At 38.6% G+C, this 27,970-nt stretch overlaps 1 protein-coding gene across 1 annotated transcript; it reads right to left on the bottom strand.

The window, feature by feature from the left end:
• Positions 1-48: 48 nt before the first annotated feature.
• Positions 49-27,943, bottom strand: LOC311077814 (sucrase-isomaltase, intestinal-like). Its single transcript, XM_084106443.1, has 26 exons — positions 27,894-27,943; positions 27,726-27,807; positions 25,136-25,257; positions 24,814-25,017; positions 16,773-16,927; positions 15,588-15,756; positions 14,957-15,053; positions 12,257-12,369; positions 11,990-12,115; positions 11,774-11,905; positions 11,472-11,591; positions 10,558-10,620; positions 10,042-10,158; positions 9,581-9,671; positions 8,546-8,684; positions 8,097-8,230; positions 7,942-7,976; positions 7,651-7,767; positions 7,227-7,375; positions 5,706-5,790; positions 5,446-5,502; positions 5,219-5,343; positions 4,251-4,339; positions 4,016-4,065; positions 2,706-2,867; positions 49-215 (listed from the first exon to the last, which is right to left on the bottom strand). Exons 2-26 carry the CDS (start codon positions 27,781-27,783, stop codon positions 141-143), a joined length of 2,784 nt encoding a protein of 927 aa, XP_083962569.1. The 5' UTR covers positions 27,784-27,807; positions 27,894-27,943; the 3' UTR covers positions 49-140.
• Between the last annotated feature and the right edge of the window lie 27 nt (positions 27,944-27,970).

Consider the following 27,970-nt stretch of genomic DNA (forward strand, 5'->3'; position numbering starts at 1 on the left):
AAATTCCAATGTAGCAAAAGGTAGATAAAGACAAACCACATTCTCTTGACTTTAGATTTACTGCTTTATTACTACATTGGTAAATAAAGGTAAATAATCATGCGATTGCTCTTTCCGTAGACTGGTGTCCGAGTCTAAACCTAGTTCCAGGTGATTGTGAAAGGCTTTTCAATGGTGTGAGATTGTGATGTTGCATCAAACTGCAACTCCTGAACCTGAGGGAGAGGAAGAGACAGAGTTTATGATGAAGTTTATCAGACAGAATGAAAGCTAATCTACACACTCATGGTCAGCAGTTACTACACAAATCTGCTTTATAGGAATAGTTCACCCCAAAATGAAAATGTGCTGGAAATGTACAGGTCCTCTAAGATGAAGATGAGTTTGTTTCTTCATGGGAACAGATTTGGAGAAATGTAGCATTACATTACTTGCTCAGCAATGAATCCTGTGCAGTGAATGAGACTCCAAACTGCTGATAAAACACATCACAATAATCCACAAGTGATCCACACCACTCCAGTCCATCAGTTAAACTTGTGTGAAGAGAAAAGATGAAACAAATCCATCAAGACATTTTAACCTCAAACCACTGAGTCTGCCTAAAATATGAGTCCATAATCCATAACGATTCCTCCAGTGAAAAAGTCCATCACGTGTTGTCCTCTTACATCAACATCCAGTGGCATCATGCCCATTCAAAGTGAGGGGGCACGTGCCCCCTCAGATTTTTCCTCCCTGGTAATTTTTTTTGTCACAACTTTATTCCTATTATGCTCCATAATATACCAGAGCCTAACGACTCAAATGTATTCTTCTGGATGTGTAATAAATCGGTCAGCATCAGCCCGCCCATTTTTCCTAATATGGTGTCTGTGTATATCAAATCTAGAGCGCTACGCGCGTCTTTGCTGTGTATGTTCAAGCAACTCACTCTCGCACGTTGAGCTGGCAATGTTATACAGATGGTCTTGAAGTGGTAAGTGGGCAAAGCAACAAATCGGCATTGAATTAGTTATCGGATGATATTAAAAGGTAGTGGGATTATTTGTGGTTGACCTGGAAATTTTAACTTGATCAAAAAGTTATGGATTTGATATTAGCTGCGAATTCAGAGCATTAACTTAAGTTGTGTCAGTGTAACATTATGGATAGCTAGCCTAGTCTAACCGTAAACTAGCTGGCTAACGTTACTGCCATACAAAGCCATATGTTATCTGATCGGTTTTGAAACATAATAATGAGCAGTGTAACTACAGTATTTCAATGATTTTACTAAAGTAATGTTACATATTTACGGAAGCGTATTGCATTCACTTGAGGAAAAATAATCTACTCTGTTTTTTCTGAATTAACGAGTTAATTATCTCAGAATTACGAGATAATTTTTCATACAAAATATTTGCTCTGTTTTTCTGAATTAATGACTTAATTATCTCATAATTCTGAGATAATTAAGTCATTAATTCAGAAAAACAGAGCAAAAACTTTTTATTCATGAAAAATTTTCTCGTAATTCTGAGATAATTAAGTCATTAATTCAGAGAAACAGAGCAAAAACTTTTTATTCATGAAAAATTATCTCGTAATTCTGAGATAATTAACTTGTTAATTCAGAAAAACAGAGTCGATTATTTTCCCTCAAGTGAATGCAATACGCTTCCATACATATTACATTTGATTTGATTACTTTTTTACATTTCTGTCAAATATTAACCATTTTCAAATAAACAGGGTAGTGTTAACCTTATTCAGCACTGAAATCTGTCAAACTTCTTTCAAAGTCCTTCATCACATATTAATATTAAAATAACTTAATTTCAGAGCACCACAAAGTCAGACCTCAGCACCTTTATGTACCTTTAATGTAAGATCGTTCTTAGGTCACATACCAATTTAAAATCATAACATAAAAACTGCAATGGTACTGTTTTTAAAATCATGTGTAGTAGGCCTAAGTGTACAGTAAGTGTGTGTGTAAACATGCTTTAATGAAGCAGACTTCAAAAGCTTTTGAATTTGAGCTTACAGTTCTTTCATCAACCTGTCTTTTACATAAACTTACAAAATAGATACTTTAACTTAGTCCTCAGATAGAGGAGGGTTGCTGCTAGCTCCGTTAAGGTATTTCTGTCCCTCCCAAACTGCATTGAAATGGTATGTTTAGCAGCCAGAATTTAAAAATTTTCAGGGGGAGAAACCCCCTGACCCCTCCTATCATGATCCATATCACCCGTCAGAAAACAATTGCAACGTCTCAGATTGTGCCCCCCCAGAATTTTGGCTTGCATGACGCCCCTGTCAACATCCACACACATATTTGTTTTGGACTGTTCTGGCTTGTAAATGGTACTTGATTATTCCTCTCCTGTTATTGAGTTATCCAATTATTGAGTATTCCTCTCCTGTTTCAGACCAGACGACTTTTTCATTGGGAGAAGTGTTATTATGGACTCGTATTTTAACCAGAAGTAAGGGTTTAAAGTTAAAAAGTTTGAATGATGGATTTGTTTACTCTTTTCTCTCCACAAGACACTAATGGACTGGAGTGGTGTGGATCACGTGTGGATTATTGTGATGTGTTTAATCAGCAGATTCACCGAACAGGATTCATTGCTGAGCAAGTGATGTAATGCTACATGTCATTTGTATGAGTGTTTCTGACAGTATGAAACTGAAGTATATGTTTTCATGAAGAGTCTGACCTGAGCATTATATGTGAATGGCAGGTCGACGTCAGGCTGTCCAGTCACGCTCATGGTAACACGAGTGACGGGCGCTGTTACACCCCACACCTTCACCAGACCCAGAGTCAACCTGTCGTCCTCGGCCAGACCGTCTGTGGGAACCATGCTGGTCAGAACACCCTATACATAAACATACATCACAGCTGTTACACACATATCAACACACAGATGTTACACACATATAAACACACATCACAGCTGTTACACACATATATAAACACACAGATGTTACACACATATATAAACATACAGCGGTTACACACATATAAACACACATGACAGCTGTTACACACATATATAAACACACCGATGTTACACACATATAAACACACAGATGTTACACACACATAAACACACATCACAGCTGTTACACACATATATAAACATACAGCGGTTACACACATATATAAACATACAGCGGTTACACACATATAAACACACATGACAGCTGTTACATACATATATAAACACACCGATGTTACACACATATAAACACACAGATGTCACACACACATAAACACACATCACAGCTGTTACACACATATATAAACATACAGATGTTACACACATATATAAACACACAGCGGTTACACACATATAAACACACATCACAGCTGTTACATACATATATAAACACACCGATGTTACACACATATAAACACACAGCGGTTACACATATATAAACACACATCACAGCTGTTACATACATATATAAACACACCGATGTTACACACATATATAAACACACAGCTGTTACACACATATACACACAGATGTTACACACATATAAACACACAGGACAGCTGTTACACACATTAACACACAGGACAGCTATTACACACATATAAACACAGATGTTACACACATATAAACACAGAGAACAGCTGTTACACACATACTGTATAAACACACAGATGTTCCACACATATACACACAAATCACAGCTGTTATACACATAAACACACAGATGTTACACACATAAACACACAGGACAGTTGTTACACACATATAAACACACATCACAGCTGTCACACACATATAAACACACAGGACAGCTGTTACACATATAAACACACATCACAGCTGTTACACATATAAACACACAGCTGTTACACATATAAACACACAGCTGTTACACATAAACACACAGCTGTTACACATATAAACACACAGGACAGCTATTGCACACATATGTTACACACTTGGATTCCCTATTGGATTTAATGAACACAATCACACATGGCTTTCTTCAAAACATATGAACGTACCGAAGACGCAGTGAAAGTTGTCAAGAGGAAACGCTTGTTCTGAACAGTATCTGTAAGGAGAAAGAAGGAAAAAAAGGGTTTTAGGATGATGTACAAACAAAAATAAAGATACATATTCAGACCCCCCCCCCCCCCCCACCACCACCACCACCACCACCACCACCACCACCACACACACACACACACACACACCCACACACACTCTCTCACTCACTCACTCACAAATATAACTCACCAATTCCCTCTCCGTCATCCCAGAACAAGGATCCATGTGCCGAACCTCCATCATCAAGAGCAACAAGAAGACCCAGAGGATTCAGACGACTACAAGAAGAAAAAACACAAAACAAAACAGTGAACATTTCATTAGTGTTGTGACATCACAAGAATAAACATATTAACACCTACATTTACATATTAAACTGTCCTTATTATGATATTTGAAAGGTTCCTAGTGTTGTATTGGAGTCTCCTATAACAGGTTCACAAGCAACATCTCAGTGTCTGAAACGCTTCAATCAAGGATTCAGTCTCTCTGACAGCTGCTCTGCTCTGCTCTGATTGGTCAGATGGCCAAGCCTGCTGTGATTGGTCAGAAACCAAATGCTCATTATCATATCTGAATCTCAGATCTTGATACTCAGAGATACGAACAGAAATGATGGCGTGGGTATTACCGTATCAATCTCATCAAAGTGTATTTGCTTTGTCAGCAGAAAACAGCGTCTTCTCGACATGAATGAACCAAACTCTTCCAGTGTTTATAAACTACAGTGTCTGAGGGTGGGGCAAAGAGACGCTGTTTAACTAATGAAGATCACAGATGGCATTATGCAAATGAGTTGGAAGTAAGACTGGAATTACTGACGACTCGTTTCATGCAGTTCAGAATCGCTTCTTTCTTTCAGGAGACTAAAACTTGAAAAATGCAGACATTTTACATTCACAAACAGCTCTATTACACACTGCATGAGAGGGAATATCTGAAAAAGCATAATATGGGTTCTTTAATACTTATTCAGTGATCAGAAACTTGGTCATCTTGATGCAGCAACAATATGACCTCTTAAAGACACACAGAGAGAGTGGAATATGGATATGTAAAAGAAAATGGACTGAAAGTGGAAAATAAACTCCTATGCAACTCTAGAGAAATGTCAGAAGTCTTGGAGAAGTCATAAAGATGGCGGGCAGCTTCTTGACCTGTAGTGTGTGTTGCTCTCTGCTTTCTGCCAGGGCAGGATGTGTCCTCCTCTCACGTGCAGGTTAATTTTCCATAATGGTGTTTCCATATCCACAAACTGTCCTCGCACTCCAACAACTTCACCCTGGTGGATCAATCACACACCAGCAGAAAAGAGAGTGCCTTATGACTGATCTTTCATTGACCTGCTACAGAAATCTGGCATGCTTGCTGATGGAATGCTTACCGTGTGGTAATCGTACCAGCGAGCGTTTGGCAAGTAGCCCCTGACCACAGTAACACCCTTCACAAAACAAAACCAATGAGACAGCAATTAACAACTACACAAACAACACATGTGTGTCAGTACACATGTGTGTCAGTTTTTGTGTGTGTGAATACAGTGGAGTTGTGTTTGTGTAGCATGAACACAGTTGTTTGTGTGTGTGTGTGTGTGTGTGTGTGTGTGTGTGTGTGTGTGTGTGTGTGTGTGTGTCTGTTCAGTACCGGGTCCAGTGCAGGAGTGATCAGAAGAGCGGGACCCCAGAGGAACTGTCTGTCGATCTTCCATGTGTTTTCATCTGTGACAAACCTGCAATACAGAACATGATCTCATCAACACTGGACATGATCTCATCAACACTGGACATGATGAAGCTCATGAGAGCAAACCACAGAAAGCGAGTTTAGAGCATGAAATGAAAACATGAGTTGCTGAACAAAGTACATTCATTTATCTTGCTTTAATGACATTTAAATTAGTTTAAAACTGGGTTTAAAACAACACTTTTTAAGAAAATGATTTTTGCATATGAACATGATCATACACAGACAGAGAATATGGCCCAAGTTCTAATTAGTCATTCCCATGATGCTTTGGGGAAGATGTAATTGAAACAAGAGGGTGGACTGAAGATAATGTGATGAAGATACACAATATCGGCAAAAGTTTTTGGACGACTGCCTTTACATGCACATGAACTTTAATAATAATAATAATAATTATACACACTATACAATGGGGTGTTAGAACCCACACAGACCACAGGGTGAGCGCCACTAACACCTCTTCCAGCAGCAAACTGGTTTTCTCAGGAGGTCTCCCATCCAGGTACTAACCAGGCTCAGCCCTGCTTAGCTTCAGCAGGCAACCAGTCTTGGGCAACAGGATGATATGGCTGCTGGCCATATTAATGACATCCCATTGGCCCACCCCTTTGCAGCTAGAACAGTTTCAACTCTACTGGGAACACTTTCCACAAAGTTTAGGAGTGTGTTTATGGGAATTTTTGACCATTCTTCTGAAAGCGCATTAGTGAGGTAAGGCACTGATGGTGGACGAGAAGGCCTGGCTCTCAGTCTCCGCTCTAGTTCATCCCAAAGGTGCTCTATCAGGTTGAGGTCAGGACTCTGTGCAGGACAGTCCAGTTCCTCCACACCAAACTCACTCATCCATGTCTTTATGGACCTTGCTTTGTGCACTGGTGTGCAGTCATGTTGGAACAGGAACATCGCCAAACTGTTCCCACAAAGTTGGGAGCATGAAAGTGTCCGAAATGTCTTGGTGTGCTGCAGCATTAAGAGTTCCTTTCACTGGAACTAAGGGGCCAACCCCTGAAAAACAACCCCACACCAATGGGGTAATAATCCCCCCTCCACCAAACTTTACACTTGGCACAATGCAGTCAGGCAAGCACCGTTCTCCTGACAACCGCCAAACTCAGACTGAAGGCGACCCATTCTTTCACTAATGTTTGTAGAAGCGTCTGCATGCCTAGTGCTTGATTTTATACAACTGTGGCCATGAAGTGATTGGAACACCTGAATTCAAAAATTTGGAGGGGTGTCCCAATACTTTTGGTAATATAGTGTCGTGTATATTTTGAGGGAGAAAGAGGAGCACAAGATGAACGAAGGTCTTAAAGGGACAGTTGATGTTCTGTCAACATGAGCGTTCTGCTGAACATCTGGCTCATGGTTTTGGGTGATTTTCATGTGTGTTTGAGTGAACTCTTGAGAAACACTCACTCGTGCAGAAGGGGTCTGACCACAGTGTTTCCATGAGCGTGAGCTTCGTACATCAGTGTGTACAGGTATGGCAGGAGGGTGTAGCGAATATTCAGCACATCACGAGACATAGCAGCAAACTCCTCTCCCCAGGCCACGGGGTCCTGCCTCTGTCAAAGATCAGATCATCATCATTCAGTAATTCTGAAGAAAACATGAATGGATTCTCACACGAGCTTCATTAGCATAGTGATGAAGGATCTAAAAATGTTTGAAGTCCAAAAAATATTATAATGTGCTGAAAAACATGAGAGAGGGAAAAGTCCTCTGACACAATACATTCATACTAATGTCATACCTATAGGCTTAGAATAAGATAATCAAGTTTTTGGTCCAGAAATCCTCAATCTGTCCATAAACAGGTGCTGTGAGTGTGTGTTCTTACTGGCATGTCAATGGTGTTGTGGTTTCTGGAGAACGGGTAGAAAGCTCCGAGCTGCATCCAGCGCAGGCACATCTCGTATTCAGCATGGTTAAAGAAGCCACAGATATCAGCGCCGGTCTGGAACGAGAGTGATAGAGAGAAACACAAATATAGTTCTCTGTAAAAACAGAGCATTCATAAACAAACTCTAGAGTCAGTGTAGTGGCTGCATGCTAGTGTAACCCAAATTAACAATATTTGATAGGAAAAAAAGCACAAATGATAGATCAATAGGACGAGAGAGGCACTTACGTAAGGGATGCCAAATATGCTGAACTCCATCATGCCTGAAAGATAGAAACAGAGGGAGGGAGGTTTTGGATTTCATGCATACAGATATTAAGTTTATACACTGAACTGTACAGTAGAGACCAAGAAGCACAAAATAATAAGCATCATCACCATACCTATGATGGACTTCAGAAGCTGGTCCCACCTGGAGTAGTTGTCTCCCAGCCAATGTCCTGCCCAGCGCCCACTAGACGGGTATGTTGAACGGGTAATAACCACTCCTCTCTTTCCAGTGGTACTAAGCAAAGCACTGTGAAATACACACAGCATAATTTCAACACTGATGAACCTGGCCCTAAGTTCTGTCAGGTTCTCCTCCAGTGTGTGGAACCATTGGCGTTTTAGCCTAAATATAAATATGTGATATTGTGTGATCTTTTTGTTTGTATTTGTCTGTTATTGTTTGTGTCAGTTACTGTTTATGTTTTGGACCATGTGAGTCCTTAATAAAGCTTTGATAATAATGATGATAATGATGATGATAAACAAATAAAGCAATCAAAACTCGTATCAGAACAACCAAGAAATAAATATAGTAGTGAATATGGAGGAAGAGAAAACTCACTCATAAGTGGGTTTGGTGTGAGACCATCCGTACAAGTTGTGGACATCATAATGCTTGACGCGTGTGCCATCATCGAGGATCTGCTCGCTGTTCATGCACATAGTCTTATGGTTCGGACCTCTATGCATGGACTCCAGTGCTGGGAAAAGATCACACACATGCATTTTGGACAGAAAGTGCTAAATACTAGTGTAAATGTTAGGAATAGTCGACTAAACATTAATCGGCCAGGAGAGGCTTAGTCAACCAAAATGTTATGTGTTGGCCAGTATTGGTTGGTCGCAGAAAAAAACTCTACAGAAAGTGGTGAAGTCACACAGAGATCGTTAACAGCGGTTCTTGTGGTAATTACAGTATGTCGGTCAGGAAATCCAAATGTTCGCCTATCATCCATCGACTTCAAATATGGCTTATCATTTGAAACATTTAAGAAGCAACTTTACTTGTCCACTTGCTCTAAAGTTAACCATTACTGGGCGCATATCCAAGTGTTTGTGTGGAGTGTAGAAGCTGAGGAGAGCTTGCACAGAGACGCCGGCGCGATTACTATACTCCCTCATTTTTGGTCATACAGATAAGAGCAATACATCGCTCAAAATATTGTGCCTTTGTAAAATAAAAAAAACATCAGGATGTGCTTTCTGCCGTCTCAGTTTCCTCTCTAAATAAATGAGCTATACTGCAGAGATGATGTGTCACCGTTGTCAACTTCATCTGACTCAGAATAAACTGGTTCATTAATAAATAATCAAAATATATTCTTGCTATTTTTCTGACAATTTCACAGTCATTATTTTTGCCAGTGCTTTGCTTCAAGCTGTATTAAAGGCTCATTGTGATTTAGTTCACTCCCTGAGTATATTAAAGTAATTAAATTAATATAAGCATGCGCTTAGTCCACTAATGGTTTAAATGAACGACCACCAGTCGACTAAAAAATCTTCAGTCAGGAGCAGGCCTAGTAAATGTTGACTATGGTGTTGTAAAATCTCTGGAGCCAAGTATTCATGCCAGGATGCGCTCATAAGAACTTACGGGGCATGTATGGAGGATTTTCCAAAGTTTGATCCCCTAAACACTTCTCTCCGACGGTGCCATGCACAAAACTGGCCGGCTCATTCATGTCCTTCAGAAAAAGAAAAAAAAACACAATGACAGTATTATCATCCAATCAATCCAAAGAGGATAACTGTGATGATATGCAAATGAGTGTAGAAATGGGGCGTGGCTATGCTAAACCTTCACTTGTTCATGCACAGCTCAGCATGACTCTGACAAGATGTATTCATGAATCAACATCCTTGTTAAGATTTCAACAACATTCTTATCATTTTCCTCGATTTTGGAGGAATTTAAATATTAAGGACGTGTTGTTTTAAGAGCAACAATGGCGTGTAATAGCACAGATGTCCTCAAAGAACATCTTGTACAATTTTAATTCATAATTGCTTTACTTCTTATTCCAACATGAAAAATGACAAAAACAAAGCGCTCACGATCCAAAGTCCATCAAACTTCATGACGTTGTTGTAATAGTCTTTAATCTGCTGTCCCCACCACTCTGCTGTACTTTTCTTGAAGAAATCAGGGAACGCCACGAACGCTCGGAACAGCTGAAAGTTTAAATGAAAGAAACATTAGGTTGGACACGATGCTTTAACCATTTCTACATGCAGATTTACATTTGCTCATTTGTTTAAACAGTAATGTACTTCGTTCTTATCTGTTCTGATTGGCTGAGTTTGAGTTTGTTTACCACAGCATAGCACCAGTATGTGCTCATTGGCTGATGGTGTGTCTTCTACATGCTGACTGGTTGATAGTATCTATAATATCACACTCATATCACTTGACTCCCCATTGTACTGATGATTTCAGAATGAATAGACTTGAATATGGGGGAGCAAAAGAAAAGGTGCCCGGTTTTCTCATTAAAGAGTGATAGAAATAGAAATAAAGCGATATATATAGAAAAATAATAAAAATGGAACAAGAGAGAAATAGGCAGTTACCTTTACTTGAGTATCCCAGTCCAAGGAATTGTCCACATCCACATTGGGATAATCAGGCCACACCTATGAGAGCGAATCAACTGCTAAAATCAGGGGTTCAGGATCATTCCTGCTTTCAGTACATGTCCATGTCATACTGTATTTGACTGAAAACATCAGATGAACAGGTTCTATAATCAAAATGCTCCAAACAAATTAAAAAAAAAATCTCTTCAACTAATGTTGCGTTCCAGATGAAGTTTCCCACTTTAACCTCATTTAACCCGAAACTCTGAATCTGAATTCTTTCGCCACATTTGAAAATAATCAACAGAATTCTGCTTCATCAATCATCAAATGAAACTTCTGACTGAAGTATGGGTTGATTAATTTGCCTTTCATTGGTTATTCCCAAGTAGGAGTTGGGAAAATTCCATTTTAGGACCTGGATAATGTAGCATAACAAAACATAATAATGACATCTCAGGATAATGACATCAAGGAAGGAACAATACTTTTGAAGGAAAACGACAGCACAAACATCAGTAAGTATTAGCAAAGGATTTGATGAATTCAGTGCTGTTTTGTGCTATTATTTGATTTGTTTTACTACAAAAATTTAATCCTGTTTGAGAAAATTATGGAAATTGGTATGATAATAAAAATGTCATAAAGTAATAATAATAATAATGATTTACAAACTCAGTTTTTATGTAGGCTGACTGTCAATCCCTCACTGAGCAATGGTAAACTTTATTCCCATATCCTGTTGCATAGACAATCATATTATACTTAAATTGCAACACAAGCAAACCAATGTTTTAAAAGCTTACTTGTGCCGCAGAGCAGAGAAAACCAGACTGTCAACAAAACTATGAGGTATTGACTCAGTATACATCAATATATGCTGCTCTTTCTCTTTGCGTTTGTCATACCTTTCCCCACACAATGTCATCGCTGAGCTTAGGAGGCCATTTGATGAAAACGTCTTTTTCAATCCCGGTATCAAATGCAGGGTAGGAGCCTTTAGTCTCATTGGCTGCTATAGCCGGGTCCTGAAGCACACAAACAAATAAAGCATGTAGTTTTGCTACAGAATACATTTCACTGCATGTTTCTGGCCATACTAATGTCAGACTACATCCATCTATATTTATAAGCTCTGTTCTCATTCCGACATCTTTAACCCTTTTATGGAAACAACAGTTAATTTCCGGTAATTAAGAATTGTTGGTACCAAAATGAAGATATAGCGCATCCCCTCAGCCCTCATGCGGTCCACCAGAGCAGGCAGTCCCTTGAAGTTCTTTTTGTCCAGCGTAAAGTCCATCTGCCTCTCCATGTATTCAATGTCTGCATATTGAACATCCTATGAGGGATCAAAGGTCAAATATTATGATCATTACATTTAATGACCAAAGACATCAGAAGTTTAAAAGATGAGGTCGCTTACATAAGGAATTTTAGCAGCTTTCATGTCGTTGTAAAGATCTGCGATCTCCGCATCATTGGCGTAGCCGTAGCGACAAAGCTGGAATCCAAGTGACCAATAGGCTGGAAGAACCGGGCGGCCGATCATCTGTCAAACAAAACCAAGAGATAAATATTTTACATTTGATGCACATACATTTTGGAACATATGTTTTCAAGTGGCTTAAGATGGTGGTTCCCAACCATATTCCTTAAGGCCCCACACACACACACACACACATACACACACCTCAGTGTACTGTTGAACCACAACTTCTGGAGTGGGTCCCATCACCATGTAGAAGTCCAAGATTCCTCCAATGGTGCGGTAGGTCAGAGCTGGAGTCGGCAGGATGGTCACATCTAAGAGCAAAACAAGCAAAAAAATGAGAAAAGGATGACATCATCCATGTGACTCTGTCACGATACTAAAAGTCATGATACTAAAAGAAAACAATTGAATTTAATAAGAAAATAAACTCAGATAATCCAAGTCCACGAGACAATGTGTCTAAGCATAAGCGCTAACAGAAACAATAACTGACAGTGAACTGAGAACTCAGAGGAACTTAAATCTACACAGATAATGAACAGAAAAATTACAGGTGTGCTCAAATAAATCAGTAACCATAGTAACAAACAAGAGGAAACAAGAAACAATGCTGAGCAAACTAAAAGTCCATGAAAATGAAAGTAAGACAAGATAACTAAATAAGTGTGACTTTGCGCCCCCCTCCGAGAAGGCATGTCCTCACACCGTAGTACGGCAGAGGAGGAGGTTCACGAGGTGCACGAGGAGTTGGTGAAGGGATGGGAGCAGGCAGGCAGGCAAACGGGAGTGACAGGGGACGAGCGACGGTGGCGGAGCCGATGGAGCTGGAGACCTGGGTGCAGACGGTGCGTTGCTGGAACCGGGCGACATCTCAGGCTTTGGAGGCAGACTGCTTTTGTGCGACTGAGCTGCAACCACAACCCCCGAGGTGAAACTGGGGTACCGGAGGGCTGCAACGGAACCGGTGTGACTAAGGACTGACACTGAGCCTAAGGGAAGGCTTGTGGTGCTCAGACTCCGGGTCGATGTTAGGCTTGGGTGCATTTTGTAGCGCTGGCAGCTCCATCACAGCAGGCTCTGGCAGCTCCATCACTGGGGGCATTGCGAGTTAGGGGTCGTTGCGAGCTAGGCACTGGGTCGTGTGGCAGGATGGATCGAGGGTAGACTCTCTCCAGACATCTGATAATGGCCTCCCTTCCAGCTAGGTCCTTTGACGTCTGGGAGGTCTACAGGCAAGTGGTAATTCGCCCCGGTCCAAAACAGGGATTTTAGTGTGTAATCATCGTAATTAGTGGTGGAAGAATTCCACAGTAAAATCCAAAAAGTAAGTCCCTTTTGGGCAATGGCAGCCAACTGAGCTGCCATTTCCATTTTGAGGTCGGTTATTCTGTCACGATACTAAAAGTCCAAAGATTAAGATGAGTCAAGAGATTCCAAAACAAATAAATTTAGTAAGAAAATAAACTCAAATAATCCAAGTCCACGAGACAGTGTGTCTAAGCATTCAGAGTTTCGAGTTTTTGTTGTTTACACGGATGCCGGTTTCAAAAACTGTTTGAAACCTGTTTTCAGAACTTTGCGTTTTCAGGCACCCAAAATGGAGTTGTTGTGTAAACGAACAGCCAAAACATATCAAAAGTTTTACGTTTTTAGTGGAAAACAGTGTTGTGTAAACAGTCCCTAAATCTACACAGATAATGAACAGAATACTAACAGGTGTGATCAAATTAATTAGTAACCATAGTAAAAAACAAGTGGCAGGAAAATGAACCAAGGAAACAGGAAAGAATGCTGAGCCAACTAAAAGTCCATGCAAATGAAACTAAGACAAGATAACTAAGTATGACAGACTCAATGTGTCGCCTCAGCTCTTTTTCTATACACCTACACTTACAGTCTCTTAACGGCAATCATTAGTGGATTCCTTGTAACATTTTTATGCCAGACAACATTAGTATTCCAGAGTTTACAATAACATAAAATACATTACATAAAATAAAATTGGAGTTTTGTGGTTTTAAGTCCATGTTGATCTCATAAAAACTGGTCCAAGTTACAATTTATCCCAAAATCCAAATATATAAAAAAAATTGCAATTATATTTTGGATAAAGAAAACACTTTTTTCCCGTCATGTGTTTTAGTTTTAATATTTTTGTAATTTCCATTGTTATCAATAATAATTTTGATTAGAAGGTTTTACTGTAACAGTATATTTGCTGTAAAATATTTATATATTGACTTTTACATTTAAATTAACATAAGTTCAAATAATACCTATTGAATTGTGACTACGTCACAATTTTTATAATATATTACTATATTTACCACAAAATGGCAATAAGAATTGTTGATAGAAGTGCATTTTTTACAATTTGTAATAAAATGTAATTTATTAAATATTTCTTAAAAACACATAGGTATATGCACACATCCAAATTTAGTCTAATAAAATGCTGAAAAGAATGTGAATCACCTCCCTAAATTAAAGAGAAAATAGAAAACTACAGAAAATAATTACAATAAATTAAAAACGACTAATATAAATAGATTTTTTACTAATTAGTTGTGAAATAATAGGCTTTAATTTATTCATTTTGAAAGTGTCTTCATTGCTTTTGTCCATGAACAAGCTAGACCAGTTTAAACCAGCAAACCATCTCAGGCTGTTTTAAAGGGTAACTAAATCCTAAAACAACTTTTTTTAGTTAATGATCTGTAAGACTGTCTACTTTTCCAGCATTTTTCAAATAGTGCCAGTGGGTGGAGTCAGGCTCTGACCAAGGGTTTAGTTACCCTTTAAGATGTATTTTGGTCACTCTTACAGCACACAACACAACACATTCAGCACAGGTTGTGTCCGGTGGGTCACACATGCTTAGTGTGTGTTTGTACTCACCCATGGCATTGCTGTTGAGCAGGAGGACGCCGTGAGCGTTTTTTGATTTCTCCAGACCCATGTAGAAGGGATGGACTCCATAACTGTTCAGTTTATACTACAGATGGGCAGAAAGAGATCAGAGTTTGAGTCTGTGATGTGATTTCAGTTCTGCTCCAGACAATGTAGTGTCAATGAGAGATTTTTATTTGGCTTAAGAACCATGCAAATCCCATTTCTCTGAAGCCTACAGAAAGCAGAATGACCCTAAAATTGAAGCTATCAGGGCAAAAATACCCCTGTATGAGCAATAAGCGCAGCAATAAAATAACAAGCAATAAGCACAATATGAGACGCAATATCATTTACTTCATTCCTGAATGTACTGTTGCCTTTGGCTTGCTCAGTTGGGGATATTTTGGGGATATTTAATTTTATTCTATCAATCAATAAATTCCACTAGAAACAAACTTTGTTGTATTATCTTATTTTAATACTGTGAAGCTGCTTTGATACAATCTGTATTGTGAAAAGCGCTATACAAATATACTTGATTTGATTTGATTTGATTTGAATGAATCAGCCGTTTGTGAAGTGCAGATGACCTTATATATCAGGCTTGTAAAACATCAGCACTGGTTCGGACACTCACCCCTGGAGGCTGGTCTTTGGCAAACAGGCCGTATGTGTGAAAGTTGAGGTCATGACTGTAGCTGGGGTGCTCGGTTTCACCAACACCATAGACATAGTTTGAGGGGAGGCGTGTGGAGATCTGAAGGAACTGATCGGAGAATGTGAACCCTGGCACAGCAGAGTCCCATCTAGAGGAGAAGAGATTTAGCAGAACTTTGAGAACACTGATAAATAAGTTCCTTATTTTAAGAAGGCAAAATGTGCTTTATAGTCCTATATATTTATTTATATTTAATGCATTTTATTTAACATATAAACATTAATTCATTTTAACTCAAACATTAGATTCAGTTGAAATAATACCTTGAATGTAATGCGTCTGCCAAATACATGAATGTAAATGGCATTCAGTTATCTTTGTCTTAGTTTCACTTTCATGGACTTTTATGTTGTATTAGTTCCTGGTTTCCTTTGTTTAGTTTACTGCCACTAATGAGTTGTCATGGAGATTCATTAATTCATCACGTTGTCGTTAATTACCCTCATTTGCCTCATATTTAAGTTACAGGGCCCTATCATACACCCGGTGCAATGCAGCACAACATGCCAGATATTAAAAATAAAAGTACAACAGTGTAAAAGATTATTATTGTGTACATAAAGATATGATGGAATCCGGTGGACAACCCTTTTAGATCATGTGCTGGGCGCACAGATAATTTTTCCCGCCGTTAAACTAGTAAAAGTGGATTCAGACACCCTAAGTGCACTTGTGCCGTGCGCTTTAGACCATGAGCTTAGGGCCCACAGTCTTTTCAGTTTTCATTTGTCCAGTCACATCAATGTTAAGTTGTGTTTGCTCGCCTGCCTTTTGAATTGTTTGCTCGTATGGATTATTAAAACCTTTCTTGAATCTGAACCTTCATCTTCCTGTGCTTCCCACAACCTAAACTTGACAATGTATAAATATAAATGTATTTTATAAGGTGATTACAAACTGTAAACTCCAATAAATGGGGACAGCAGATAAAATACTCACTATTCCTTATTCATTCATATAAATTTTAATCCAAAATCTTGATTGATAATTTATATATATAAAGACATGCTCAAGTTTTTGAAATTACAGTAAAACTACTAGATTTTTGGCAAGAGAAGCTCTCTGGACTCCATGTTACCATGTTAATTGAGGTGTATTACTCACATGATTTCTCCTGAGCTCTTTCTGATGACTTGGATCCCGAATGGCTTGTTCTGGATCTGAACCCTGTACAGTCTGTTGTTTTCCTCAGTCTCTGGGGTGGCCGGCAGCTCGAGGGGAACGGGGACCTCGAAGCGAGCGTTGGCTGGGTCAAAGATCTAGATCAATAAGACCAAAATCAGTTGTACTCTTGATTTCAGTCCTAAATGTATTCATCTATTTACTTAAATCCTAATTCTTAAAATCATCATTAAAGAATGGTGCTAGTAACACCAAGGTTATGGGTTCCCAAGAGAACGCATTAACAAAGTATACCTTAAATGCAATGTAAGTCGCTTTGGATAAAAGCATCTGCCAAATGCATGAATGTAAATATATTTTATACTGTGATTATAAATGGTGACCTCCGAGAATAGTGACACCAAATAAAAATAGACACTTTCTCTGACATATTCATATCAATTTTAATCTAAAATATTGGTGTTAATTAAAAAAGAATCCCATTTAAAATGTATAAATGAACATGGCAAATTTTCACAATGAAACCTACAGTAAAACTCCCACATTAGGTTTCACTTTAAATTGATGTTCCCTTTAACACATTCTGTTGACTATTACAAGTAACGTTGAACCTACATGTCTACTTACTCTCAGAGTGTTAGTAGAGTATTAGTAGACTGGTAGGGTTAGGGTTAGAATAAGTTGACATGTAGTTGCAAAATTGTTTATAGTCAGTAGGAGGAGCATCATAATAAAAAATTATTAAGATATTAAGCAGTCTACTAATAAGTCTTGGGGAAAGTTACTTTTAAAAGTAATGCAATACAATATTGTGTTACTCCCTAAAAAAGTAACTAATTACGTTACTTTTACTTTTTCTCACCTGGGCTGGGCTTGCTTGTTTGTTTGTAGATATGGTGGAATCCGGCTTGTCTCCTAGATGTTCTGCTTGCACGCTTTAACATCGCGCTCGAGCAGATATGTTTGCTCTCTAGAGACACGTCCAGTCTTACCAAATTCCGACATGTAAATAGCGAATCCGCCATTGCGCGAGCACAGCTGGCTTTTAAAGGGAATGGTAATTGAGACTCTGATTGGTTTATTGCACGTAAAGCCAAAAACACACCCATTACTCTTTAAGAGAATAGGGACAACCCTTTTAGACGTTAAAACTAGCAAAAGTGGATTCGGACGAGACCTAAGGTCACTTTTGTCCAGTTTTGAGTTTTTTACAATGGCTACCGATCGATTACAGATTAAAATTTAGTTTTTTGTTTATAAATCATTGCATGGTATGGCTCCATTGTATTTGGTGAATTTGATTGAGAAATATGAACCAAAACGGTCTTTAAGGTCAGCTGACCAGCTGGTTTTAACGACTCCTAGAACTAAACAGAGAAGTGGAGATCGAGCTTTTGTAGCGGCAGCGCCAAAACTTTGGAATGATTCACCTCTTTCTCTCAGATCGGCACCCACATTAAGTGTTTTTAAACACAAGCTTAAGGAATACCTCCTGGCATTAGCATTTAATGGGGTATAGAAGTTGTTTGTGAATTAAAACTGAGGAGTTTATTTCGCTGTTATTTTAAGTGTGGTTTCAGTGTTGTGTTTTTATGGTCTTAAAATGTCTTTATGTGTTTTAGATATTGTACAGCACTTTATTCAATGGTCAGTTGTGTAAAAGTGCTTACTATTGCGGTTAGATCGTTAAAATAGGGCCACAAAAGTTAAATAAACAGGCTGAAGGAAATGTAAATTTACGCCTATACAGTAGAGGGCGCAGCTCAAACAAACAAACAAATCTGTGCTGCCATTCTGGATTGAAGAAGAATGGGATTTATTTGATTTTTTTTAAAGTGATATTTATCTAAAGTCATTTTCGCATACTAGTATGGTTTAATTGGATCATTGAAGATCAGCAGCAAAGACACTGGTTAAAGGGACATCATTTGTTTACCCAAAAATGAAAATTCTTTAATGTTTTACTTACCCTCAAGTTGTTCCAAACCTGTTTGAGTTTCTTTCTTCTGCTGAACACAAAAGAAGATATTTGAAAGATTGTTGGTAACCAGACAGTTGACGGTAGCCATTGACTTCCATGGTATTCCTTAGTATTTCCTACTAAGTCAATGGCTAACGTTAACTGTCTTATTACCAACATTCTTTAAAATATCTTCTTTTGTGTCCAACAGAAGAAAGGAACCCATAAATTTTTGGAACAACTCGAGGGTAAGTAAATGATGACAGAATATTCATTTTTGGGAGAACTATCCCTTTAATAAAGTGAGATTAAATACATAAAGTTTAATTGTGTAATTTAATATATTTAATTATTGCTGGTTTGCGTTATATTCGGAGTTTGCATTTCACTGTTTTTGTTCATTTTGAGGACTACTGAATCTGTTTTGTGCAAGCGAGATGAGTAAATGCATGCTCAAAATTAGTCTAGAACTACAATAAGTAACTTGTGTTACTTATTTGAAAAAGTAACAGATATTTTATTTTAAAATTAAAAGTAATGCGTTACTTTACTAGTTACTTTAAAAAGTAATCTGATTACACTACTCAAGTTACTTGTAATGCATTACCCCCTACCCTGCTAATACTATAATGAGTATTACCTGACATGTAGTTGCAAAGTAACTTAAATTCAGAACAGAATTTTCAAATGGGACATTATGGGCCCTATCTTGCACCCAGCGCAATTGACTTTGTACACGACGCATGTATCATTCCTATTTTGCACCCGCGCAAAGCGCGCTTTTCCCTCCACAGAAGCACGTCGCTAAACTAGGGAATGAACTTGCGCTCCCTGTGCGGTTCAGCGCAAAAAAGGAGGCGTGTTCCGGCGCAAACGTTCCTTCATGCTATTTTGCAGGTTTAGAAAACAATTGCGCCACTAACCAGGAAAAAATAGTTTAAAGTCAGTGGCGCGTTGCGCATGTTATTCATATGCTATTTTAAGGGCGCATGCTTGGCCATAATCAATGTAGCGTGTGCTCAACGCGCATACACTTTGATTCTCTCATCTACACAGAAGCAGCAGTTTTCATTTTTGCAAATCATACATTATTACGATAGATAGATAGATAGATAGATAGATAGATAGATAGATAGATAGATAGATAGATAGATAGATAGATAGATAGATAGATAGATAGATAGATAGATAGACAATTTATTATAAAAGCATACATCTAGCTTACACATTTACCCAAATTATCATACGCCTGTTTAACCGAAGTTAATTTGGGTGTGTTTCTCCATTTCAATGTAACTTCTCTCTTTACCCCACTAGCCGAGCCCAGGACTCTGATAGTGGGGGACTCCATAATCAGAAACATTAGCAGCAGGGATACAACTACATGCTGCCTTCCACAAGCAACAACTTCTGATGTAAACAGGGAACTTCAGAACATTCTGATGAAACATAAGACTGCAAATCGACTCATCATACATGTGGGGAAGAATGATATTCATAAAGAGCAGTCAGAACTCCTTAAGAAGGATTTCAATGAACTTTTTGAAACACTTAAAAGACTGAAAGTTCAAACATTCATCAGTGGACCTCTCCCAGCAAGAGGAACAAACAGGTTTTCACGTTTGCTTGGACTTAATACATGGCTGCAAAAAACCTGCAATATAAAAGGAGTAAACTTCATTGACAATTTCAATCTTTTCTGGAGTCAGAGACAACTTTTTCATCGGGATGGCCATCACCCAAACAAACTTGGTTCAAGAGTGTTAAAGGACAATTTCTACTTCTCCCTCAATCATCCTTCTGCAGTGTGTGCCAATCCACTCAATCTGAACGGCACACACACACCTGGACACAGTATGAACGACGACGGGACTTCACTTCAGCAGCAAAATGGACATGATAACACCACTCCGCCACAACAACCTCTGCTCACGGACACAATCTCAGCTGAGCTCTGCCAACAGAGCTCACCACAGACAGACATATCAGAACTGCTTGAAGATTCATCACCCAAGGACGACTTCCTGGAAAACAGCCAGGGAAGCCAGGACAGCATATCACAGCCTCTGAAGACACCAGACCAACAGGCCCTTTCACCAGACACTTTCTCCCTCTCCCCAGCATCAGCATCGCCACTACTGTGCTTCTCACAGAAAATGGAAGAACTAGTGCATGCTGGAACCAGACTTTCCCACTCTTTTGCTGCGAGCCCCCAGATACCAACCAAAAAAAGACAGGCACCATTACCACCCAAGCCTGCGGGCCCAGCTCGCCCTCCCCCTCCTCCTGTGAGAGCTCTTCGGCCTCTGCCACAACGCCAGGGCCCACACCCTCCTCCATCAGCTCGAGGTGAACCAAAAACAACTGATACCAGCTCTCAGTGATATGTGTCGGGTCCCCGTTTTGATAACAGTAACTTTCTCAAATGTTTACAGAACAAACGGGAACCCAGTGTGCCTGTATCTTCCTCTATTGCTGTTCTATTACAAGATAGAAAGTCTAAGGCCTTCAATAGCCGTACAGCAAACCTAACTAATCTGGTGCCTCTTACACGTCAAACTAATATTGCTGTGGGGAAAAGTAAGTCTGTTAAGTTAGCACTTCTAAACATTCGCTCACTTAAAAATAAATCACTTCTAGTCAACGACTTAATAACCACAAACAATCTGGATTTTATGCTTCTGAATGAAACCTGGCTACAAGACAGCTGCAGTGCAACAATCCTCAATGAAGCAGCCCCTCCTAACTTTACTTTTATGAGTGTCTGCAGAGCTGTTAAGAGAGGTGGGGGTCTAGCTGCTCTTTTTAAAGATATCTATCAATGTAAGCAAATATCACTTGGGAATTACTTGTCTTTTGAATATCTGGGTATTGTGTTAAAAGGTGCTCCACGCATTTTACTTATCATTATTTACAGGCCTCCAAAATACTCTCCAGCCTTTGCTGAGGATTTTACAGAACTGTTATCAACAATTATCTCAGAGTTTGACTGTTTTGCCATTGCTGGAGATTTAAACATCCACATAGATAGTGCAGAAAACAATATGGCAAAAGAAATCAATACTGTTTTAAAAACTTTTGATCTGACTCAGCATGTACATGGACCCACACACAATCGTGGACACACTCTAGATTTACTCATCAGTAAGGGTCTAAACATTTCATCGATTGTTATTAAGGATGTAGCACTGTCTGATCATTTCTGTATTTTCTTTGATATATTGATCTCTCCTGCCACTGAAGCTAGATCTGTGTCTGTCAAGAAGAGATGCTTAAATGAGAACACTAGTGTACTATTTATGAAGGCTATATCCTTAACACCAAGCATATCTGCAGACTCTGTTGATTTTCTCCTTGATTCTTTTAATTCAAAAGTTAAAGGTATAATTGATGATATTGCTCCTGTGAAAGTCAGGAAGAAGAGTGGCAGACAAAAAGCACCTTGGAGAAACTCAACAGCAGTGCAAAATATGAAAAGACAATGCAGAAAAGCAGAGCGCATGTGGCGGAAGACAAAACTTGTAGTCCATTATAACATCTATAAAGACAGCATCCATGCTTTTAATATGGAACTAGGCAAAGCTAGACAGACTTTCTTCTCAAATATTATAAACAGTAATTTAAACAACACACGCACTCTTTTTGCTACTGTAGAGAGACTGACAAACCCCCCAAGCCAGATTCCCAGTGAAATGCTCTCAGACAACAAGTGCAGTGAGTTTGCTTCTTTCTTCTCTGAGAAAATCAGTAATATCAGAAAGGTGATCAGCACATCCTTGAGTTGCCCTGGGGTCAGACAGATCAAACCACCTGAGAAATTAGTTACTATGTCTGACTTCAAAGAAATTGATGGCAAAATTTTGGAAGAAACCGTACAGCACCTTAAAACATCAACATGCGCTCTTGATACACTTCCCACATCATTTTTCAAAAGTGTGTTAAACAGTTTAGAAGCAGATCTTCTAGAATTGGTAAATGTCTCACTTCTCTCTGGGAGTTTTCCAAACTCCCTGAAAACTGCAGTTGTCAAGCCCCTCCTGAAAAAGAACAATCTGGATAAGACCATATTAAGCAACTATAGGCCAATCTCAAATCTTCCTTTCATAGGCAAGATCATTGAAAAAGTTGTTTTCAATCAGCTGAACAAATTCTTATGCTCGAATGGATACTTTGACAATTTTCAATCTGGTTTCCGACCACTCCACAGCACAGAGACAGCGCTCATAAAGATAATAAACGATATTCGCTTAAATACTGATTCAGGCAAATTATCAGTGCTGGTACTACTCGACCTCAGTGCTGCATTTGACACTGTCGATCATAACATACTTCTTGACAGGCTGGAAAACTGGGTGGGGCTTTCTGGGATAGTCCTAAAATGGTTCAGGTCATACTTAGATGGGAGAGGTTATTATGTGAGTATAGGAGATCATAAGTCTGAGTGGACATCCATGACATGCGGAGTCCCTCAAGGCTCAATTCTTGCGCCACTCCTGTTCAACCTGTATATGCTCCCAATGAGCCAAATAATGAGAAAGAACCAAATTGCTTACCACAGCTATGCAGACGACACACAGATCTACTTAGCCCTATCGCCTAACGATTACAGCCCCATTGACTCCCTGTGCCAATGCATTGATGAAGTCAACAGTTGGATGTGTCAAAACTTTCTTCAGTTAAACAAAGACAAAACTGAAGTCATTGCATTTGGAAACAAAGATGAAGTTCTCAAGGTGAACGCATACCTTCACTCTAGGGGTCTAACAACTAAACATCAAGTCAGGAATCTTGGTGTGTCTTTAGAGTCAGACCTTAGTTTCAGTAGTTATGTCAAAGCAATAACTAAATCAGCATACTATCATCTAAAAAATATTGCAAGAATTAGATGCTTTGTTTCCAGACAAGACTTAGAGAAACTTGTTCATGCTTTCATCACCAGCAGGGTGGATTATTGTAATGGACTCCTCACTGGCCTTCCCAAAAAGACCATAAGACAGTTGCAGCTCATACAGAACGCTGCCGCCAGGATTCTGAGCAGAACCAGAAAATATGAACATATCACACCAGTCCTCAGGTCTTTACACTGGCTCCCAGTTAAATTTAGGATTGATTTTAAAGTATTATTACTGGTATATAAATCATTTAATGGCCTAGGACCTCAATACATTGCAGACATGCTCACAGAATATAAACCCAACAGATCACTCAGATCATTAGGATCATATCAGCTAGAATTACCAAGGGTTCACTCTAAGCATGGCGAGGCCGCTTTTAGCTATTATGCCAGCCGCAGCTGGAACCAGCTTCCAGAGGAGATCAGATGTGCTCCTACAGTAGTCACATTCAAATCCAGACTCAAAACACTTCTGTTTAACTATGCATTTAATGAATGAGCACTGTGCCACTGTTCGTCCGAATGTTTGTACTGTACTGTATTTTATTTTTTTAACTGTTTTAATTATTCTTATTTCTTTTTATTATTTTAATTATTCTTCTTTCTTTTTATTATTTTAATTTCTTCTATGTAAAGCACTTTGAATTGCCACTGTGTATGAAATGTGCTATATAAATAAACTTGCCTTGCCTTGCCTTGCCTTTTACGGCCGTAACGAGAGCGTTGCTCTCCTCGGCTGTGAGCCGCTCCTGACGCGCGCCTGGCAAATCCGCCGTTACAATAGCAATCCGCTATGGAAAAAGCGCGTCTGCTCTTAAAGGGAATGTGAGATGACGCTCTGATTGGTTTATTTCACGTTACGCCCAAACCACACCTATGAATAATGAAGCTACTTCAGACCAACCCATTTTAGATTTGTGTCGGGCGCAAGAGTCATTTATCCCGCCGGTATAATAGCAACAGCGCCCAAGACCCGCCCACAAAGTTACTTGCGCTTTGTGCTTGACACTTGCATTTCAGATCATTAAAATAGGGCCCTATGTGTTACCCCACATTATTGCCAAAGGAAGTAACCTCCTGAACCTCTAGAAGCATCTGTAAAATGCATGAATGTAAATGGTATATTAATTCATTGTATTGGTCTAAAGCCTACATTTAGAAAAGCATACCTTCCAGCGCAGACTTTTTCCACTCAGGAATGTGATTTCCACACGGAGCTTGTTGATGTCTCGAGATTGAGAGCGTTGAATTGGGAAATCGGTATTGCGCTCTATATCTACAATGATGCCGCTTGCTGTTTCAACAATGTTGCTGGTGATGTAGCCGTGGGTCTCGGCATAATAACACCAGGGCGCGTTGGGAATACTTGAAGGCTATAAAAGATGATAAAAACATTTGGAGCAGATGTTGAATCACATTCTAACAGTAACAGGACAGACACACTTCAGCTCAAACAGTGTCTTTGAATATTGAATGTCTTCGCTCTCTGACCTCCCAGATGCAGCCGCGGGCTTCACATTTGGCCTGATCGGAACCCCCTTCAGGGAAACAGTCGAATTCCCGAGATTTTAGGGATTTGGCCTCCCAGTTGACTGTGTAGTCAGGTTCCAAACCTGAAAAATAATAATAATCTGTTAAGAACCCCTTTAAGAAAAAAGAAAAATCATCCTGAAGCCGCCACTGATGAGAAGCAAGATGACTTAAGATACTAAGGGCCCTATCTTGCACCCAGCACAATTGACTTTGTACACCGACTCATGTATCATTCCTATTTTGCACCCGTGCACAGCGGACTTTTCCCTCCACAGACGCACGTCGGTAAACTCGGAAATACACTTGCGCTCCCCGGGCGGTTCAGCGCAAAGAGGAGGCGTGTTCCGGCGCAAACGTTCCCTGATGCTATTTTACAGGTTTAGAAAACAATTCCGCCACTGACCAGGAAAAACCTAGTCTAAAATCAGTGGCGCGTTGCGCATGTTATTCAGATGCTATTTTAAGGGCGCATGCTTGGCCATAATCAATTTAGCGTGTGCGCAACGCACATACACTTTGATTCTCTCATCTACACAGAAGCAGCAGTTTTCATTTTTGCAAATCATACATTATTACGATAGATAGATAGATAGATAGATAGATAGATAGATAGATAGATAGATAGATAGATAGATAGATAGATAGATAGATAGATAGATAGATAGATAGATAGATTGATTGATTTTAATTTGGGTGGGTTTCTCCCATCCCCAATGTCACTTCTCTGTGTTTTACAGCCGTGACGAGAACGTTGGTCTCCTCGGCTGTGAAGCGCTCCTGGTGTGCGCCTGGCAAATCCGCCGTTATAATAGCAATCCGCCGTGGAACAAACGCGCCTGCTCTTAAAGGGAATGTGAGATGTCGCTCTGATTGGTTTATTTCACGTTACGCCCAAACCACACCTATGAATAATGAAGCTACTTCAGACCAACCCATTTTAGATTTGTGTCGGGCGCAAGAGTCATTTATCCCGCCGGTATAATAGCAACAGCGCCCAAGACCCGCCCACAAAGTTACTTGCGTTTCACGCTTGATACTTGCGTTTCAGATCGTTAAAATAGGGCCCTAAGTCTTGTTTCTGAAAAATGTATAAAATCGTTTTTTTTGTTGTTGTTTTTTCAGTGGGGTCAGACAAAATAAACCTTATTCAAAGAGAAAAAATATGATTTTTCTTCATATATTTTTTTATGTTTTAAACAAAAACTCACTTCCTTTCGACAAATTTGTCAGAAAAAAAGACTTAACATCTTAAGTCATTTTGCTTTTTAAGTAAATTTATCTTGATTTAAGAATGTTTAGATATTTGTACATGAAAACAAGACAAAAATATGAAGTAAGAAAATAATTTTTTGCAGTGTATTTTGAACTTTTACATCTATTTTAGAACTTTTTTTTAAAGAAGACTTGTTTGCAAAGAAATACTTTCTATTCTATTCTATTGCACTGTTAAAAATTGCAGTAAAAAACGGCCACATTTTGACAGTAGCATACTGTTTTCTTATTGGCCAGAGGAAAACAATGCATTCTGGGTAATATTTGTCATTTTCTAGAAAGTAGCCTACAGGAATTTACTGTGAATTAACAGTGCTCAAAGTCGACACTCAGAGGCTGTGTTGCAAACACACCCTATACCCTCAATTACTAATATATATTAGTTCACTAATATAGTCCACTTGACAGTGAATGAAAACAAATTAGTGAATTCAGACACTGATGAACACCTGCTGTTAACAAGCAGAATAACTGAAAAACAGAGAAACAAGAGAAAAAAAGAGAAACACGAGAACTACAACTAAATTCCAGCCACAGCCTTAGATGAACTGAAGATAAAATACATTAAATCTCTTCACTTATTACTAACTAGTTTGACTTAATTTCTGTCAAATGTCTACAGAAGTTCTTGATGAGAATTAACCGAGATTTAATGATTTATTGTTTCGTTTGACATTACCACTTTAGATTAGTTGAACAACAACATTAGTAGAAGACAAGAAAAGCCTTATCACCACAACGTTTATTTCCAACAGGATGCGTTTCCTCTTAAAAAGAAAGAAATAAATATATAAAAAATATAAAATAATATAAAATATAAAAAATATAAAATATATATTTTTATATAAAATATAAAAAATAAATAAATAAATAAAAAATAAAAACTAGTAGCAGTATAGTAAGTGGTACCACTACTACTACTACTACTACTACTACTACTAATAATAATAATAATAATAATAATGATAATAATGATAATAATAAAAATATACTACAGATTAACACACACATTTGTTGATGTAATTTATTATCAAAAATAATAATATAAATACATTCATAAGAAACATTAACTTTAGCTGATATAATTATATAATTGTTATATAATTGTTGTTGTTTTATTGTCTTAATTTACTATAATAATTAAGAAGCAAACTTAGGTTTATTTTAGTGCAAATACTGTATTAGACATTCTTCTGATTAGTCATTACAGAGTCCCAGGTGTGCTACAATTAATGTTAATATAACAATAATGTGAAACATGGATTAATGCTCTTACCTGAAGCACTCAAAGCTATGAGAAGACAGAGAGACAGGTAGACAGTCCAGACCGCCATTGTTTCTCAATGAACACTGAAACTCTGCATAGAATTTTAAAAAAAGAATTATACATAAATAATTATTACAAGGTTTACATGGTTCAATTATGTACTTTTGTGACACGAACCAGTTCAGTAGATCAATGTGAATGTCTGGGTATTGCGCTGTGGAGCTCTGGTTTATCTTTATATACTGGAGGGGAGT

This window comes from Abramis brama (assembly GCF_963993115.1).
Source record: "Abramis brama genome assembly, chromosome: 1".
Lineage (NCBI taxonomy): Eukaryota > Metazoa > Chordata > Actinopteri > Cypriniformes > Leuciscidae > Abramis > Abramis brama.

Excerpts from the sequence above, each read along its gene's own strand:
- LOC311077814 (XM_084106443.1), bottom strand. The coding sequence starts at position 27,783 with ATGGCGGTCTGGACTGTCTACCTGTCTCTCTGTCTTCTCATAGCTTTG. Across the intron at positions 5,791-7,226 it reads GTCAGACCCCTTCTGCACGA|GTTTGTCACAGATGAAAACA; the intron begins GTGAGTGTTTCT and ends TCTGTATTGCAG. Across the intron at positions 4,066-4,250 it reads GGATGACGGAGAGGGAATTG|ATACTGTTCAGAACAAGCGT; the intron begins GTGAGTTATATT and ends TTCTCCTTACAG.